Source organism: Salvelinus alpinus, chromosome 5 (assembly GCF_045679555.1).
Source record: "Salvelinus alpinus chromosome 5, SLU_Salpinus.1, whole genome shotgun sequence".
Lineage (NCBI taxonomy): Eukaryota > Metazoa > Chordata > Actinopteri > Salmoniformes > Salmonidae > Salvelinus > Salvelinus alpinus.
The window spans coordinates 85,786,036-85,800,647 of NC_092090.1; the positions used below are offsets into that span (position 1 = coordinate 85,786,036).

A 14,612-nucleotide genomic window follows, 5' to 3' on the forward strand; every position below is an offset into this window, starting at 1 on the left:
TGGAGTCTTTGACAATTTGTTTTGCTTTCCTGTGACACCGCCTAGTATATAGGTCCTGGATGGCAGGAAGCTTGGCCCCAGTGATGTACTGGGCGGTACGCACTACCCTCTGTAGCATCTTACAGTCGGATGCTGAGCAGATAGATAGTGTGGTCTACAGTTTATCATGAAGTACTTACCTCAGGCGAGCAATACCTCGAGACTTCCTTAATATTAGACATCGAGCACCAGCTGTTATTGACAAATAGACACACCCCTCCCCCCACCCCTCATCTTACCAGACGTAGCTGTTCTGTCGATGCACAGAAAAAACAGCCAATGTATATTATCCATGTCGTCTTTCAGCCACGACTCGTGAAACATAAGATATTACAGTTTTTAAATGTCCCGTTGGTAGGATAGTCTGGAACGGAGATCATCCAGTTTATTTTCCAGTGATTGCACATTGGTCATTAGAACGGATTGTAGAGGTGGGTTACCCACTCGCCGACTAATTCTAACAAGGCAGCCCGATCTCCGCCCCCTGTATTTCCGTCTTTTCTTCATGCGAGTGATGGGGATTTGGGCCTGGTCTCAGAGAAGCAGTATATCCTTTGCGTTGGACTCATTAAAGAAAAAATCTTTGTCCAGTTCGAGGTGAGTAATTGCTCTTCTGATATCCAGAAGCTGTTTTCGGTCATAAGAGACGGTAACAGCAACATTATATACAAAATAAGTTACAAACAATGCAAAAAAACACACAAAATAGCACAGTTGGTCAGGTGCCTGTAAAACGGCAGCCATCCCCTCCGGCGCCATTTCAGATCAGTCAGTTACCAGGGTTGTATTCAATAGGGCACACCGTAGCAAAAGGTTTTGTAACAGAGAACTGGAAACAAGCATTTTTGGGGGGGGACAAATTCAGATACTCCCTGTTTCAGTATGTTTTCTTCTATTTGGTACCTAACAAACATGACCCACATGTCACTCATGGTGGGATGTTAACTGCTGGCGGTATTCAAATGCAGCATGGGCTGAATGGACAGGATGGGCATATTGCTAACTTTGAGACAATCTATCTTTGATGTGACAAGAAATTATGATCATGCATCTTTATTCCTCTATGATTTTATATACAGTAGCTGTAAAAACAACATAGAAACGACATTTCTTGACCACCCATGTACTGTAAATGTAAATGAGTTGCCAATCGCGTCAATCAGCTTTCCAGTCTTTACTAGTCTCCAGACAAAATTGTAGATATGGTGTGTTTTGCCTTTGTATAGGAAATCTCATTGATGACAAAAAATATAGTACTATTGTCAAGGTTTTTTCCTGTCTTAATATTTTTGTCAATAAATCTTTTTTGTAAATAACACAACTGACAGTTTCTATTTTCATTGGACATTTTCCGAAGCGAAATCATCATTTTTTTTCTTCTCTGAAACCCTCTCAATCGTATATATCTGTCCTGTTTATCGTTGCCCCAGCCATTGCTCATTGATTGAGTGCTGAGTGCTGAGATATGGAACCCCCATCAGTCCTAAACATCCTGTGGTGCGTCTTCCCTCTGGAATCGGATGCTAATGTGGCTCACAGGAATAGTATGAGCTTTTATTTAATGGTTTTTACGCACTGATTTGGGCCCAGACTACATTCTTCTCACCCATTTATCCTCTCATCATGGCTTTCAGGGCCATGATCTCCCTGGAGATGAGCTAATGATGAGTCCTGCAAGTCACGTCTCTCTGCCTGTCTGCCATTAGAACAAGATGCAGCTGCATTGTATCAAAACAAATCTAGCTATATTTCAAGAGCATTTTAAATCACAACACACTTTACAGTAAAAAAACATTAAGCTATTTGATTTGGAATTTTAGGAACCCTGTAGGTATAACGAAAAACAAAAAATGTTTATTAAAATATTGAATTTTCCCTTTACTACTATAGCCCAAAGAATCACATTCAATAATACATTCATAAATGTCAAAACAGACAGGTACAGTAAAAAAACAATACAAACTAACATATGGAATTGTTTTAAGATGGTCATACCATGGATCGTTTAGCTATTTGATTTAGCATTTTAGGACCCCTGTAGGTATGAAGAAATAAAATGTTTTGTACATTATTGGACTTGCTCTTTACTACTATAGCCCATAGAAACGCATTCAATAGCATATTCATAAATGGTAAAACAGACAGGTTTTGAAGTGTATCTCCTAGATAGAAAGCCAAGAAAATATTGTCTTTTTCCGACATATATTTAACCCCTTTGGGGTGTGGGGGGGGGGGCACAAAACTACTTCCATACTTTCATAAAAGTTTCTAAACCTGTACCAGGTGACCTTGAAACAGAAGAGTCCTGTGGCGCATTAGTTTGTAGCCCAAACGGTTCGGACGCTACAGACAAGTTGGCACATTGGCGGTACAGACCTCAGACATAGAGCAAAACGGAAAACACTATCGTGAGTCTTATCTTTCCATAGAGTGGTCATAGTTTGTTCGGTTGCTACAGACGTTTTCTTGAGAATACCAATTTTCGGGATGTCTCGTGGTCTAACAAACACCGCTGTAGCTCAACCACCTTCCACCGCAGATATCTCTAATTTAAATTGACAGATGTTTATGGGGATTATTTTATGATGCTACAAGATTGATGCATAGGTGCGTCAATAGACTCTTAAACCAGGTGTACACTACACGATTTTGGCCGCAATTTAGCTGTCCCAGACAAGCTTTTGAGAGCAGCCAAAATCCCAATGTTGTTGCCTTCTCGGTGCGTACGGCCGTCACTGACGCTCGTTTAATTAGCTGGTCAGCTGGTCAGAGATGCAATCTGAGGGCTACTGATCTCGTCTTTGAGCAGTCCCAGACGTCCCGATATTTTCAAACATGTTTTATTTTATCGGAACAAAATCTGCAATGTTCTTGTAGTGTAAGATGTGCAATGACTAGTTTTGAGAACAATGATCACGTATAGCAAAGGAGAGCGCGCCAGAGAAGAAGCCAGTGAGATGACATTGTTTCGCGTCATCCAGAATGTGTAGACTCTAGAGCAGGATCGGTGACTTCTACTATTATGTACCTGTACTTATCTTTAAAGTGGCAATATGTAACTTTTTGGGCGAACAGACCAAATTCACATAGAACAGATCTACCGCTTCTTAAACGTGTCTATGTGCGCTATTTCTATGCATACTATTACGTTTCGTTTTTGCGTCTTTGAGTTTTGGGTTTGTACATCAGTTTCAAACAGCAGAAATTACCATATTTTTGTTATATATTTTCACAGCGATTTTCAATTCAATTTTATTCAATTAAATTCTAAATGTTAGCTAGACATTTCAACTCTGTATGGCAAGTGTGAATGTCTGACTGAAAACGTTTATGAGGCAGCTTTGCAGTGGCGTAAAGTACTTAAGTAAAAATACTTTTAAGTACTACTTAAGTAGTTTTGGGGGTATCTGTACACTACTATTTATATTTTTGACTACTTTTACTCCACTACATTCCTAAAGAAAATAATGTACTTTTTACTCCTTACATTTTCCCTGACAGCCAAAAGTACATTTTGAATGCTTAGCAGGACAGGAAAATTGTCTAATTCGGGCACTTATCAAGAGAACATCCCTGGTCATCCCTACTTCCTCTGATCTGGCAGACTCACTAAACACAAATGCTTCATTTGTACTGCCTGAGTGTTCAACTGCGACCCTGGCTATCCGTAAATAAAAATAAATAACAAGAAAATCGCGTTGTTTGGTTTGCTAAATATAAGACATTTGAAATTATTTATACTTTTAATTTTTATACTTAAGTACATTTAAAACCAAATACTTTTAGACTTTTACTCAAGTAGTATTTTACTGGGTGACTTTTGCTTTATTAACTGGAGTCGTTTACTTTTACTCAAGTATGAATATTGGGTACTTTTTCCACCACTGCTGCTTTGAGCCACAGCTTGTTGTATCTATGTTAAATCTAATGGCATCATTGTTTTCGCAAGACAGCGTGGTATCGACAATCCTCACGACCAAGTGAAGAATATTGTAGTGTGTGACACCCTGTCTGTGACATTTCGTTTAGTGTGTGCACCACTTCATTGGCAAGACAAAAAAATGACAGAAAAGACCCTCGTTTAATGTGAGAGGCTCAGCCATGTTAGGATTTTGAAAGTCATGTAGTGTACAGTTGTGGCCAAAAGTTTTGAGAATGACACAAATATTAATTTCCACAAAGTTTGCTGCTTCAATGTCTTTAGATATTTTTGTCAGATGTTACTATGGAATACTAAAGTATAATTACAAGCATTTCATAAGTGTCAAAGGCTTTTATTGGCAATTACATGAGGTTGATGCAAAGAGTCAATATTTGCAGTGTTGACCCTTCTTTTTCAAGACCTCTGCAATCCTCCCTGGCATGCTGTCAATTAACTTCTGGGCCACATCCTGACTGATGGCAGCCCATTCTTGCATAATCAATGCTTGGAGTTTGTCAGAATTTGTGGGTTTTTGTTTGTCCACCCGCCTCTTGAGGATTGACCACAAGTTCTCAATGGGATTAAGGTCTGGGGAGTTTCCTGGCCATGGACCCAAAATATCAATGTTTTGTTCTCCGAGCCACTTAGTTATCACTTTTGCCTTATGGCAAGGTGCTCCATCATGCGGGAAAAGGCATTGTTCGTCACCAAACTGTTCCTGGATGGTTGGGAGAAGTTGCTCTCGGAGGATGTGTTGGTACCATTCCTTATTCATGGCTGCGTTCTTAGGCAAAATTGTGAGTGAGCCCACTCCCTTGGCTGAGAAGCAACCCCACACATGAATGGTCTCAGGATTCTTTACTGTTGGCATGACACAGGACTGATGGTAGCGCTCACCTTGTCTTCTCCGGACAAGCTTTTTTCCGGATGTCCCAAACAATCGGAAAGGGGATTCATCAGAGAAAATGACTTTACCCCAGTCCTCAGCAGTCCAAAGTGGCTTCTTTGCTGCTCTTCTTGACACCAGGCCATCCTCCAAAAGTCTTCGCCTCACTGTGCGTGCAGATGCACTCACACCTGCTTGCTGCCATTCCTGAGCAAGCTCTGTACTGGTGAGGCCCCGATCCCGCAGCTGAATCAAATTTAGGAGATGGTCCTGGCGCTTGCTGGACTTTCTTGGGCGCCCTGAAGCCTTCTTCACAACAATTGAACCGATCTCCTTGAAGTTCTTGATGATCCGATAAATGGTTGATTTAGGTGCAATCTTACTGGCAGCAATATCCTTGCCTGTGAAGCCCTTTTTGTGCAAAGCAAGGATGACGGCACGTGTTTCCTTGCAGGTAACCATGGTTGACAGAGGAAGAACAATGATTCCAAGCACCACCCTCCTTTTGAAGCTTACAGTCTGTTATTCAAACTCAATCAGCATGACAGAGTGATCTCCAGCCTTGTCCTCGTCAACACTCACACCTGTGTTAACGAGAGAATCACTGACATGATGTCAGTTGGTCCTTTTGTGGCAGGGCTGAAATGCAGTGGAAATGTTTTTTGGGGATTCAGTTCATTTGCATGGCAAAGAGGGACTTTGCAATTAATTGCAATTAATCTGATCACTCTTCATAACATTCTGGAGTATATGCAAATTCCCATCATACAAACTGAGGCAGCAGACTTTTCGAAAATGTATATTTGTGTCATTCTCAAAACATTTGGCCACGACTGTACACCTGGCTTTAAGGATGCATTTGAGTTTCTGTGGAATCAGAGCATACTGTAGAAAGCTATTAGAGCCTGCTGCTCCAAGACCAGCATTTTATCATTACTATGCTGCTGATGTTGAGCATGAGTTTCCTGGAATTTAAATGACAGTTTAGTGCAGTGTTGCTTGGCTTTAAAATTTGTTGATTTAGTCTATCTGGAGTGATAATGATGAGGAAGAGTGCACATTCATCCCTAGCTCCCTTTGTTGTGGTCGTCTGTAAAAAACTAAAACAAAAAAAACAGCCACTGGTTATGGCATCTCCCAGTCTAGATCAAAGTGATCTTAACCCACCAACCTCCATCACGATAACCTCATTGTCCCAGAGAACTCACTTTGTGTACTAATGGGCATTTCTCTCTCAGACCAATAATCTGATTTCACATCTACGCTGGAGCTGAGTCTTACAATTAGATTGGTTGCATTGGGTTCCCTGACGACTGATAGCTTGTCTCAAATGATTGAGTGAAGTACTTTCTGTACAGAGCCCAATATACTTACCATATCCCTTTTTATGCTATGTTTTATTATGACATCATGTTACAGAGGGGAAAATGTATTGCAATTTTATCATGTATTCCAAAATTAAATAAATATAGAACTCTGCATTAAAACAGAATTTATAGCATTGCCTAGGTTTTTCTTGTTACAGGCATGATATCTGACTTGGTCTGTTCATATCACTTAGTTCCAAAGTGTCATTGTGGCTGTCAACAGACAACAGTGGTCCATCTATTGCATAATACAAGAGGAGGCTGGTGGGAGGAACTATAGGAGGACATGCTAATTTTAATGGCTGGAATGGAATAAATGGAATGGTATCAAAAACATCAAACATATGGAAACCAACCCACTGAGCACACACTGGTTGAATCAACATTGTTTCAACGTCATTTCAAGGAAATTACGTTGAACCGACATTGAATTGACGTCTTTGCCCAGTGGGACATTTATGACTCCATTCCATTTATTCTATTCCAGCCATTACAATGAGCCCGTCCTTCCTTAGCTCCTCCCACCAGCCTCCTCTGAACAAGGCAGTCACTGATCCAGTATACCTCAGAGATGAGTCCTTTTCGATATCGATGTTTCTATTATTCACTACGAGTCCAGATGGATTCACACTTCCCCACAATCTTGTTATAAAAACCATTTTGTGGGAAATGTCATCATTATTTGATTACTCTCTCTGAGAGTAGCTCTCCTCTTAGGCATCTCGCTCAGCATCAGTATTCTACATGAACATTGGAGGGATATAGTCCCAGAGACTGTTATCCCTGAACATAATATACTGAAATTGCCTACCATCGTCTTTTTGATTCACCCATTGTTTGAAATGTGTGTTTTCAAACCAGAAAAATGATCTGCCAAAATATTTTTTCTTTATTTCTTCTAATCTGATCTATGTACAGTATATGATTGACTGGCAGAGATCACAAGTTTTATGTTGATGATGCTAGACATTTATTGTTGTGTTTGCATGTATAGCTTATACAGTTATTGACCTGGTTCAGGGTAGACAGGAAAAGAGGGTTCTTAGCATAATGTACTCCAACATGTTTATCTGATTGCGATAACTTATTTAGTTTATTTTTCATTGGTTGGATTAAATTCAGATCATTTGCAATTATTTGAGAGTCAGTTGGGGTCAGTACCATTTCAGTCCCTGTCAGTTGAACTGGACATGGAATTTCTCCATTGGAGTCTAATTCAATTCCCTATTCAACAGGAATTTTCAAAAAAGATTTACACTAACCCTTCATAGGAAATTGCTTTTAGTGAAAGAACTGGTGGCACTCTAACTAAGTAGGATGTTTTAGTGGTCTTAGCTGTCTTTCAGTTAAATCCCGCAGGGACAGAGGTTGACCCATCAAGGAGGTCTCTCTGATGACATCTGAGACTGCTTGGGGGGAATGGCCGTCTGTCTGTCTCATCCGTCTGATCAGCAGTCAGGGGTCTGAGGAAGAACATCAAATATGCATGTGGCCAAAGACTGATGTGGCCAGAGGGCACTGTGGGGGTGGGATGTCACAGGGCCACTCCCTCTGACAGGTCTGAGTGGGTGGAGCCATAGCTGATGATGGTGAATTCTGTGGGAAGTGTGATGGTCTGGCTGGGTTTGGGAACTTTACTGTCCTGTAGAAATATATGGTCAGAAAAAAATGTTTTTGGAACCATGCTAACTCACAGATAGAGACTAAGACTGAAGTATTAAATTATATTAATATATTTACACATTAAACTCCTATATTCTTTGGGAGTTACATTACCTAACTGGGTGTTTAATCAATGATAAGGGCTATGATATAGCAGAAAATGGTTAACAGAAGAATGAAATATGATCATGAATATATGTGTGGAATCAAGTAGTTTTTTCTTACATCATCAAACTTTCTGCCACTGTAGATAGCGTTCTTGTCAATGAAAGTGAGCATGATCCAGTCACAGATAATGGAACACTGGAATGAATAAAAGTAACATGCCAATGAATGGATAGGAGTTGGTACAACCATTACTGGAAGCTGGTACAAACAGACATCAACTCATACCACAAGAGTGCTGAATCAAACTCACTATTCCAACTGATGTCATGGCTGTCACTGTGTTGATGATAGTTGGGATGATGCTGAATCGTCCAGCCTGGAGAGGAATTATTACGGAGTATGACTTTGACTAAGTCCATAACCATATGTCACTAACTAATTATTCTGATCAACTGGTTATTGATGAATTGAGTACTGATGAAGGCGGTTAAAGGAGGAAATTCTTACATGTCCATGAACTATTACATCAAGACGAATCCCAAAGGCCTTGATAAGTGTCCGGAACTCTTCTCCATCTTTGCTGTAATACTTGGCAAATCTAAACATAATTTTCTAGGTCAAACAACTGTAGAAAAAGGGGGAAAGAGTCCTCCATGCCTTACCAAGATACAGCAGAGATAGTCTAAAATGTTACAATAGGTCATGTCAATGAGATGGCAAGAGTAAATACATGGTCTTATTCACTAAGCACCAAACGGAGGAAAGCGGACTAAAACGATGAGGAACCACCTAAACTTGTCCAATAAGAAACACTTGTTTCCGGTTTCTGTTGCAAAACACTTGCTACATTGTGCACTATTGAATATGACCCAAGCATTCACAAGATGCTATGAAGAGGCTCACCTGAAGTTGTAACCAGAGCTGGGCAGGTTCTTCCGAAGGTCCAGGCGACGGAATGAGTATGTGGGTTTACACTCCGAGGGGTCCAGGTCAAGATCACACTTCCAGTTAATGAAGACTCCAATCACTCCCCCCTGACAGGATACAATCCATGAGCTCTCTAACTAAACCATTGCAGCGCTCTATCCACCACATCTTCACATTCCTCACTATTGTTGATTGTCTCTTATTATTTATTTCCATGATCTATTAATTACGTTATCAGTAATCACTGTCAGATTCAGAAATATTAGAAACACACATATTGTTTGAGACATTAGACCTAGATGGAAGATTGGGTCTTTGTGTGCCCTGTGAGCACTGAAATGTAAGGGTTCTCTATAGATAATGGGATTGGTCAAATGGGATATACAAATTGACTGTATGTATGTATATTGCGGGTGTAAACGTACAGTCCTGCAGAGCTCGCTGAACTTCTCCCTGGCCTGTTCTGCGATGTAACCCAGCCGGAAGATGGGGCAGTAGGGGTGTTTCTCCTCATTGTAATGACACTTATTCAGATATTTCTGCCCATTTCGTTTGTTTGGTTTGATGTTTCCTCTGCCAAAGAGATAAGAGAAGATTGCTTGTAGAAACAGTTGAGACTGCATATTTGACGGGGATATGGTTTCCTATATCATACAGTTCTTTATATCACCTACGTATGGCTCCTTGTCAGTGTATTGACCTTGTATTGCAGCCTGACGTACGTGTGCGTGTGTGTGAGTGTGTGCATGGGTTTTGCATTCTGCGTGCGCATTCTGTGTGTTGTTGAGGTTGATGTGTGTGTGACTGTGTGTGCATGCGTGTGTGTGTTGTTGAGGTTCATACTATACCTCAACACTTTAAATTTTGGGAAATGGATGGCATTCTTGATGTAAACAGTGAAATTGATGGCCTCTGCTAATGCCGGCTCCCTGGAGGAGACAATAACAGTTTAGACCCTTGTGCCACAATTATTTTACAAGTGATTTATTCCAGACTAGGGAGACAGTAGTTCTGTGTTTGACTACCTCTTATTTAAAATGTCAAATTGATATGGACCCTTACCGTATTGCCGCATAGTCCTCAATAGGACACCAGGTCTGAATCTCACAGGTCTTGAAGGTCTGGTTATAGTAAGGAACACAGCGCCCAGTTCTTTGTCCTACAGGAAACACATCAGTCTAAATGCATTAGGACAAACCATCTACTGACTGACAGACAGACAGACAGACTCATAGAATGTCTGGCTTAGTGAGACTTTTCCCTTCATCCCCTCCTTTATAGTGCGTACCATTGCCATCAAAGTCCACTTTTCCTGAGATGCAGTCCGAGTCCTTTGAGCAGTTGGCATTGGGAACGGTAAAATGCTAAGAAAAAAATAAAACATAATAGTTTAGATGGCAGCATTAACTGGCTTTCCTTCTCTGTGGTGGTAGACTGGTAATGATACTGATAGATCTTTATCACATTATCTTACAGAGCTTTTCCAGGAGACAGTGCTAGTTGCAATATTAGAGTATGGAGCAAAGCACGCAACTCAACATAATTATGGCAAAACGACTGCAGTTTTTATTTAGCTCATATTGGTTTCAGGAGAACACATGAGTGTGGAGAATGGTTGTGACCTCTCACCTCAGCACACGTGCCTTGCCTCTGGTTGTGTGTGACCACTCGTCTCAGTATTGTGCTGATCACGTCACCGCCCTGCAGGTGTAATGCCACACAGAAGAATGTACAGTATATGTTGGTAATCACATAGGCTATATGTTAAAAACATACACTAACTAGCTACACATTGCATCTTCTATGGGAAGCACAGCCGCGAGCTGCCCAGTGACAGGAGCCTACCAGATGAGCTAAATAACTTCTATACTCACTTCGAGGCAAGCAACACTGAAGCATGCATGAGAGCATCAGCTGTTCTGGACGACTGTGTTATCACGCTCTCCGCAGCCGATGTAAGACCTTTAAACAGGTCAACATTCACAAGGCCGCAGGTCCAGACGGATTACCAGAACCTGTGCTCCAAGCACGCGCTGACCAACTGGCTATTGTCTTTACTGCATTTTCAACCTGTCCCTGACCGAGTCTGTAATACCAACATGTTTCAAGCAGACCACCATAGTCCCTGTGCCCAAGAACACCAAGGTAACCTGCCTAAATGACTACCGACCCCGTAGCCCTCACGTCTGTAGCCATCAAGGGCTTCTAAAGGCTGGTCATTGCTCACATCAACACCATTATCCCAGAAACCCTAGACCCACTCCAATTTGCATACCGCCCCAACAGATCCACACATGATGCAATCTCTTGCAATCCACACTGCCCTTTCCCACCTGGACAAAAGGAACACCAACGTGAGAATACAATTCATCGACTACAGCTCAGCGTTCAACACCATAGTGCCCTCAAAGCTCATCACTAAGCTAAGGACCCTGGGACTAAACACCTCCCTCTGCAACTGGATCCTGGACTTCCTGATGGGCCGGCCCCAGGTGGTAAGGGTAGGCAACAACACATCTGCCACGCTGATCCTCAACACGGGAGCCACTCAGGGGTGCGTGCACAGTCCCCTCCTGTACTCCCTGTTCACCCATGACTGCATGGCCAAGCACGACTCCAACATCACCATTAAGTTTTCCGATGACACAACAGTGGTAGACCTGATCACCTACAACGATGAGACCGCCCATAGGGAGGAGGTCAGAGACCTGGCAGTGTGGTGCCAGGATAACAACCTTTCCCTCAACGTGATCAAGACAAAGGAGCTGATTGTGGACTACAGGAAAAAGAGGACCGAGCAGTCCCCCATTCTCATCGACGGGGCTGTAGTGGAGCAGGTTGAGAGCTTCAAGTTCCTTGGTGTCCACATCACCAACAAACTATCATGTCCAAACACACCAAGACAGTCGTGAAGAGGGCACGACAACGCCTTTTCCCCCTCAGGAGACTGAAAATATTTGGCATGGGTCCTCAGATCCTCAAAAAGTTCTACAGCTGCACCACCGAGAGCATCCTGACTGGTTTCATCACCGCCTGGTATGGTAACTGCTCGGCCTCAGAGGGTAGTGCGTACAGAGGGTAGTGCGTACGGCCCAGTACATCACTGAGGCCAAGCTTCCTGTCATCCAGGACCTCTATACCAGGCTGTGTCAGAGGAAGGCCCTAAAAAATGCCAAAGACTCCAGCCACCCTAGTCATAGACTGTTCTCTCTGCTACCGCATGGCAAGGTGTACCGGAGCGCCAAGTCTAGGTCCAAAAGGCTTCTTAACAATTTCTACCCCCAAGCATTAAAACTCCCCAACAGCAAATGGCTACCTGGACTACTTTACCTCTACCTACATGTACATATTACCTAAATTACTTTGACTAACCTGTGCCCGCTACATTGACTCTGTACCGGTACCCCCTGTATATAGCCTCACTACTTATTTTCATGTTGCTCCTTAATTATTATTTTTTCTTCTATTTTCTTCATTATTTTAATTTTATTTATCTATCCATTTTTTACTTCAGTTTATTTTATTAAATACTTTCTTAACACTTATATTTCTTAAAACTGCATTGTTGGTTAAGGGCTTGTAAGTAAGTATTTCACTGTAAGGTCTACTACACCTGTTGTATTCAATTTGCTTGGATTTGATTTGATATATTTGCCCCATAATCCTTGCTTTATGAACTCAGAGCCAAACTGCATGTTCAGGATTGACTGCAGACTGACTGATCTACAAATCACCTTGTATCCTAAATATCTACTATTATTTATAGATCAGTCAGGTTGCTCTGTGATCATGGGACTGAACGAAATTGATGTTCTCAAGTTGGCTCACCTCTGAGGGTCGGACATATTCCACCATGTCCAGAACGTGGTCCCCCTGCACTGCTGTGCCTTTCATCTTAGTGTAGACTGAGTTCTCTGGCCTCGTCTCACTGTCCTGATAGGCTTTCTGACTGATAAAGACATACCTGTAGTAGGGCGACATAACAGATGCAGATTAACTTCTGTTCTGAGGACAAATTCAATATCAATTCAGATCTCTTAGGGGTTATGATATATTGATTTTGAGAGATACTTAAATATGATCAACTTTATTTTAAATGTTTGAAAATCGAACACTGAAATATGATGTTTATCAGTACAGTAGACAGAGAGACATCTTCCTCTAAAGGACCATTAAAAAAACGAAATGTATGAAAATTGGCCTATTTGGATCACATTACACAATGACAGTGGTCAGTAATGGCCAATCAGAATACAGCAGTCCCGCTTGACGACAGCAACCTGTATGTGGTTACCATCAATGTATTTAATTGCGAGTGAAAGGCATTTCCTCACCACAAAGTGGCTATTCTCAGCAAATGACTAATTTCCCATCACAGTGGCTTGTATAGCTTTTGAAAGCAGTAATATGGGTACACTGACAGAACATTCCATCTGAGCTTACAAGCCAACCATTTTTGTTTTAAAGGTACCATTCTTTTCTTCCTATGATTTCCAATACCAGACTTAACGTTGCCTTGATTGGCAAAATATCTGCATTATTTAAGGCAGGTCACAGATAATGCAACAGAAATAATTAATCACTGAAAAAGTCAGGATAGTTACACACAAAGACAATACTAATTCAAATCACATACTTGTCTATCTATTTTTTAATGCATGCATAAACAGGAGGCCAGTACTTACCAGATGAAATAGGTGATCACAAAAAACTGAACCCCTCTATATATGACTCCAAGTTTTTTGTTTTTAACCACCATTACCTTGGGGGTCTCATAGTCCAAGAAACCAATAAAATAATCCTTTATAAACTCAAGCAGTCCCATAGTGATTTCTGAGTTTATCAGCTGTCTGTTCAGATGTGAGGTCCTGAGTGACTTGTTCTCGCAGATACTTCCAAGCTTGTGTCATGAGTCAGCCAGTCAGTCTCTCTCTCTCTCTCTCTCTCTCTCTCTCTCTCTCTCTCTCTCTCTCTCTCTCTCTCTCTCTCTCTCTCTCTCTCTCTCTCTCTCTCTCTCTCTCTCTCTCTCTCTCTCTCTCTCTCTCTCTCTCTCTCTCTCTCTCTCTCTCTCTCTCTCTCTCTCTCTCTCTCTCTCTCTCTCTCTCTCTCTCTCTCTCTCTCTCTCTCTGTATCTCTCTCTTTAACACCCATGCCTCATCCCCTGTTATGCTGTTCTCAAAAACGAATTGCATCGATAAATTCAACATAAAATGTGATTCACTAATTTCGTGGATTGTTCATGGTAAGGAGAAAATATAGTGTTTGTTTTCTTTATTCAGACCTACACAGAAAACACACATTTTATTTATGCTGGCAGCAGATAGGAAATGTCTCTCAAATCAACAATTATCTCTCTCTGTCTGTCTGTCTGTCTCTCTCTCTCTCTGTCTGTGTGTCAAATCAAAATCAAATCCAAGTTTATTTGTTATATGCACATTTTTATTGCAGGTCTAAAACTCAATAGTGCATATAATAATGTACAATAGCAAAGCTAATCAATGTACAAAAATAAACACAAATAAAAAGAGCACATCAATCAGTAAAAAATACAAGGCAAATAAAATTGATACAAAAGAACACAATTTCCCTGCAAAACATTGCAAAACAATGTGTGTGTGCTTGAGTGCATCTGTGCGTGTGTGTTTGAAAGAATTATTAATTAATCCTTCAGAAATTAAACTAGCTGCTCATTAATAGATAT

General features: G+C 41.2%; 1 protein-coding gene across 1 annotated transcript; it reads right to left on the reverse strand.

Annotated features, from left to right (window-relative positions):
• Positions 1–7,201: 7,201 nt before the first annotated feature.
• LOC139575245 (P2X purinoceptor 2-like) lies at positions 7,202–13,791 on the reverse strand. Its single transcript, XM_071400214.1, has 12 exons — positions 13,597–13,791; positions 12,740–12,875; positions 10,541–10,612; positions 10,200–10,275; positions 9,974–10,070; positions 9,760–9,840; positions 9,337–9,484; positions 8,888–9,018; positions 8,492–8,582; positions 8,295–8,360; positions 8,102–8,179; positions 7,202–7,856 (listed from the first exon to the last, which is right to left on the reverse strand). The coding sequence occupies exons 1-12, from the start codon at positions 13,734–13,736 to the stop codon at positions 7,749–7,751; spliced, it is 1,224 nt and encodes a 407-aa protein (XP_071256315.1). The 5' UTR covers positions 13,737–13,791; the 3' UTR covers positions 7,202–7,748.
• Positions 13,792–14,612: the final 821 nt, after the last annotated feature.

Excerpts from the sequence above, each read along its gene's own strand:
- LOC139575245 (XM_071400214.1), bottom strand. The coding sequence starts at position 13,736 with ATGGGACTGCTTGAGTTTATAAAGGATTATTTTATTGGTTTCTTGGAC. Across the intron at positions 12,876-13,596 it reads GTGATCACCTATTTCATCTG|GTATGTCTTTATCAGTCAGA; the intron begins GTAAGTACTGGC and ends GCCCTACTACAG. Across the intron at positions 10,071-10,199 it reads AGTGGACTTTGATGGCAATG|GACAAAGAACTGGGCGCTGT; the intron begins GTACGCACTATA and ends TGTTTCCTGTAG.